This window comes from Leptonychotes weddellii, chromosome 16, assembly GCF_054177405.1.
Source record: "Leptonychotes weddellii isolate Sample4059 chromosome 16, ASM5417740v2, whole genome shotgun sequence".
In the NCBI taxonomy this organism is placed as follows: Eukaryota; Metazoa; Chordata; class Mammalia; order Carnivora; family Phocidae; genus Leptonychotes; species Leptonychotes weddellii.
The window spans coordinates 37,883,765-37,887,527 of NC_138384.1; the positions used below are offsets into that span (position 1 = coordinate 37,883,765).

The 3,763-nt window shown below is 57.0% G+C and overlaps 1 protein-coding gene across 15 annotated transcripts in view; it reads left to right on the plus strand.

The window, feature by feature from the left end:
* Window positions 1-3,097, plus strand: part of PROSER3 (proline and serine rich 3) — an 8,045-nt gene extending 4,948 nt beyond the window's left edge. For 7 of the 15 annotated variants that reach the window (XM_081806764.1, XM_081806759.1, XM_081806760.1 and 4 more), the window contains 3 exons: window positions 1,392-2,633; window positions 2,722-2,803; window positions 2,912-3,097. In XM_081806764.1, coding sequence (XP_081662890.1) covers window positions 1,392-2,633; window positions 2,722-2,803; window positions 2,912-3,053 — 1,466 coding nt within the window. In that variant the 3' untranslated portion in view covers window positions 3,054-3,097. Of the gene's footprint in view, window positions 1-1,391; window positions 2,634-2,721 lie in introns of those variants that run through there. The other 8 variants (XM_081806761.1, XM_081806762.1, XM_081806763.1 and 5 more) reach the window with 7 other exon arrangements.
* Window positions 3,098-3,763: the final 666 nt, after the last annotated feature.

Consider the following 3,763-nt stretch of genomic DNA (forward strand, 5'->3'; position numbering starts at 1 on the left):
GGGGGGGGGGCGTGTGTGGGGGGTGAGAGTAGTGTGGGGTCAGGTGGAAGAGATTGACAGGGGTCAGATTACATTGGGCCATGGGAGGCATTTGGTCATTAGCTTAGTACTGGGGAGCCACAGGAGGGTTCTGAGCAGGGAGGGATGGGATCTTTCTTGGGTTATTAACAGACTCCCTCTGGCTGCTATCGGCCCCCCAGTGAGAGACGCTGGTAGTTGCTCTTGGGCCAGAGCCTGAGGAACAGAGTAGAGGGAAGTGGCCAGGTTTGGAAGTAGAGTCACAGGATATAGAGGGGAGTGGGGGGGAGAGAGAGATCCAGGATGACACCCCCCTTCTCTGTGCAGCATCAGATGGTGGGGCTTCAAAGAGACAATGGGAGCCCTACTGATCATGACCGATGAAGTTATGCTCTGGGTGATGGGAATGATGTCCATTTGCCCCATTGAACTGAGGACGGCCCGTGGCCCTGCCCTTGGTCACTGCTGTATCCCTAGCACAGGTCTGGACGCTGCACTTCCATATAATAAATAGTTCATTTGGCATTTATGCCACAAATACTGATGGCACCAGGCCTTGTTCTTGACACTGAGGATATAGTGACGGTCAGACAGACAAAAACCTCCTTGTGTAGCTGCCATTGTGAAGGGAGAGCGAAGTAAGCAAAGCAGTACCACACTGAATATGTTAGAAGGTGAAAAGAGCTAAGGAGAAACCTGGAACAGGAGAGAGGATAGAGGCTGGGGGTTGTTGCAATTTTAAATAGAGTAGCCAGGGAAGGCCCCACTAAGAAGATGATACTGAGCAAAGATCTGAAGCATGGGAGGGATGGAACCTTGTGCATACAGGAGGGAACAACACAAATGCAAAGGCTTTTGCTTTTTACCAGGACAGGGGAGGGTTCCAATCCTGGAGGACCCTGATCTGACTCAGGTGTTCCCAGGCTCCCTCTGGCTGCGGGGTGGGCTGGGGGTGGGGGAATGGGACAGATTGAGAGGACAGAAGTAGAGAGACCAGAGAAGAGGTTGCTGTGGGGTTGGCCCCAGGAAAGGGCAGTCAAGAGAAGAAGAAGGGGACAGATTCTGGAGGATCTGTCTTGTTCACTGCTGTAACCACAATGTCCAGAACAGTGCCTGGCATATGGTAAGAAATCAATAAATATTTGCTGATGAATAAAGAACTGAATGATGACAGGTTGAGAAGCCCATGAGTGCTCTCTCCTCTGACTGCCCCTTTTCTCACTTCCTGCTTGGGAGAGGAGGTGGGACATTACCTGGAGAGCCTGTCTGAATACCTTTCTGGTACAGTCGAAGGGTGTATGCACAGGCTGTCCTTGGTTTGCTCATCACCCCAGCCTGTGGCCTTACCCTTCCTCCTTCTACTTACCCCACAGTAACACCAGCACCTGACCCCATCCCTGCTCCAGCCCCGGTCTCCTCCCAGGCACCCCTGCGTCCAGAGGATGATATTCTGTACCAGTGGCGGCAGCGGCGGAAGCTTGAACGGGCTCGAGGAGGGCAGGGTGATGGAACCTGGGTACTACCCCGGACTCCTTCCCTCACCACTCTAGTGAGACAGGGGAGGGAGGAGGCTGAGGGGGCTGGAGGGAGGGATGCTAAGGGAATTTGGAGTAAGGGGGAGCCAGAAGGGGACCGAAGAACCCTCTGTCCTTTCTCTCCCTCTCAGGTCCCTGCCCCCGTTTGTCTACAGGCCCTTCCTGCCCCCGCAGAGACCCTTGGCTCCCTGGGAACGCAGCCTACCTGTGTCCCACATTGGGCCAGTGTGGCCCGATCGGGGCCCCTGGAGGCCTTCTATATGGAGAGGCCTCCTATTCCCCCAGGGTTCCCTCCACACATCTTTTGGGGCCCCAGCCCCCATGGGTTCTTCTGGGCCCCGCAGTCTGGTCCCTGCGTATCTCTCGGGGCCATTCCTCCCAAGCCCTGTACCCCTGCGCCTCCGGCTGCCACCTCGGCACCCGCAGCCTCCACCCTCCCGCCCCCAGCCGCCCCCCAGGATCCACCCACTCCTGCTCCAAGCTGCCGGGCGCAGCTCGAGAAGCAGGGCCCCAAGCCTCGGAGTAGCGGAGCCCCGCGCCAGGAGTCCGCTGGGACAGTCGTGGCAGCTGACGAGGGGCCTGGCCCGCAGCTCAGAGGCGCCCTGGGCCAAGTAGTATCCGCTCGGCTCTTCCCGGACAGCCTGGAGGACACGCCCCCTCACCTTGAGGGCCCACCTCTGCCCGAGGCTGAATCTCTGAAAGTCAAGGCCACACACCCCCAAACCAAGATTGCACCACCTCGCTCAGAGGTCACTCCCCCTCTATCTGGATCACGATTTCCCAAAGCACAGACTCCGCCAGGTCGGTCTAAAGCCGAGTCTCGGAAAGCCCAGGCCACGCGCCCCCTAGCGGTGTGGGAGCCTCGGAAAGACAAAGACACTCCCTTGGCTGAAGCTGGGTATCCGCCGCCCAAGGTCCCGCCCCCTCCAGCTGAGGAGGCGTCCCCTGGCCCCGAGGCCCCGCCCCCTCCCTCCAAGGCGGGGCCTCTCGAGGAGGTGGCTACGCCCCGGTCCGCTGCTGAGCACGCCCCCTCAGGAGATCTGCTCTGCCAGGCTGCCCGACTTCTGGAGGCGGCAGAAGGTGGGCTGATGTGCGTGGCTGCCCGGATCTGGATGGCAGTCCAGCACCTTACGAGTCGACCTCCTGGCGCTCGCCTTTCTCCCCCTAGACTCTGATGGCAGCGAGTTCCAGGACGACCCGGTACTTCAGTTGCTAAGAATTCAGAGGGCCGAGCTGAGACGGCAGAAAAGGTGACCATCACCGGGATCTACAACACCCCGTTCCCAGAGCCATCCATCATCCCAGACCCCAATCCTGAGCACATAACCTCAGCCTCTACTACCCTGGCTTTTTTGCAGGGAAGTGGACGCCCAACTATCCCTCTTACTGGAGCACACTGAAGACTCAGGGACTTGGTCTCCTCCAACCAGGTCGCCCCCCAGGTCCCCAGGAAGGCGGCCGCAGAGGGGAGGAGCTTCTCTTGAGACCAGGTGGCGCTGAATTGTACAAATTATATTTTTCCCAATAAAATGTTTTTCATGTTACTGATTGTCCCTGAGAAAGTTGTTCTGGAAAGGCTAAGGGTCATGCTAACTCAGAGAAATAGCTCCCTCCCTCCTCTACCCACCCCCTGCCCCACCCCCACTCTAGTTCCTGACAGTTTGGCACAAAATCTCTTCTGGTTTCCCCTCTGAGGAATCCTCTCTGAGGTCAGGACAGGGGTGTGGTTCCAGGCCAGATTTGAGGCAAGACTGGGACTCCCCTTAGTTGACTCTCAGCTCAGAAGTGGATCCTCCTGTCTCAGTGGACACCAAAGGGCTGTGTTCTGGGCATGAAGCTAATGGGGTCATCAGAGTGCTGGGCAATGGTCAGTCCTCAGTCCACAGCCTGCTTGAGCCAGCAGCAGCATATAGTGTGCTCATCCCTTCCTCCTTGAAACTCTTCCTTTCCCTGCTTCCAGTGTCACACCTTGTCATTGCCCCAACCTGTCACTTGAGCATGTCCCAGGTCCCTGGCCTTAACTGTCTATATTCATTCCCAGGTGCTCTCATCTAGCTTCACCACTCTAACACCCATCTCTATTCTAATGGTCCCCAAATTTCTATCTTCAGCCTAGATCTGGCCACTGAAACTTAGGCTCCTGTATTCTGCTACCTGCTCACCATTTCCATTCAAAGGCTTAAGAGATGTCTCAAACCCCACAGGTCTTA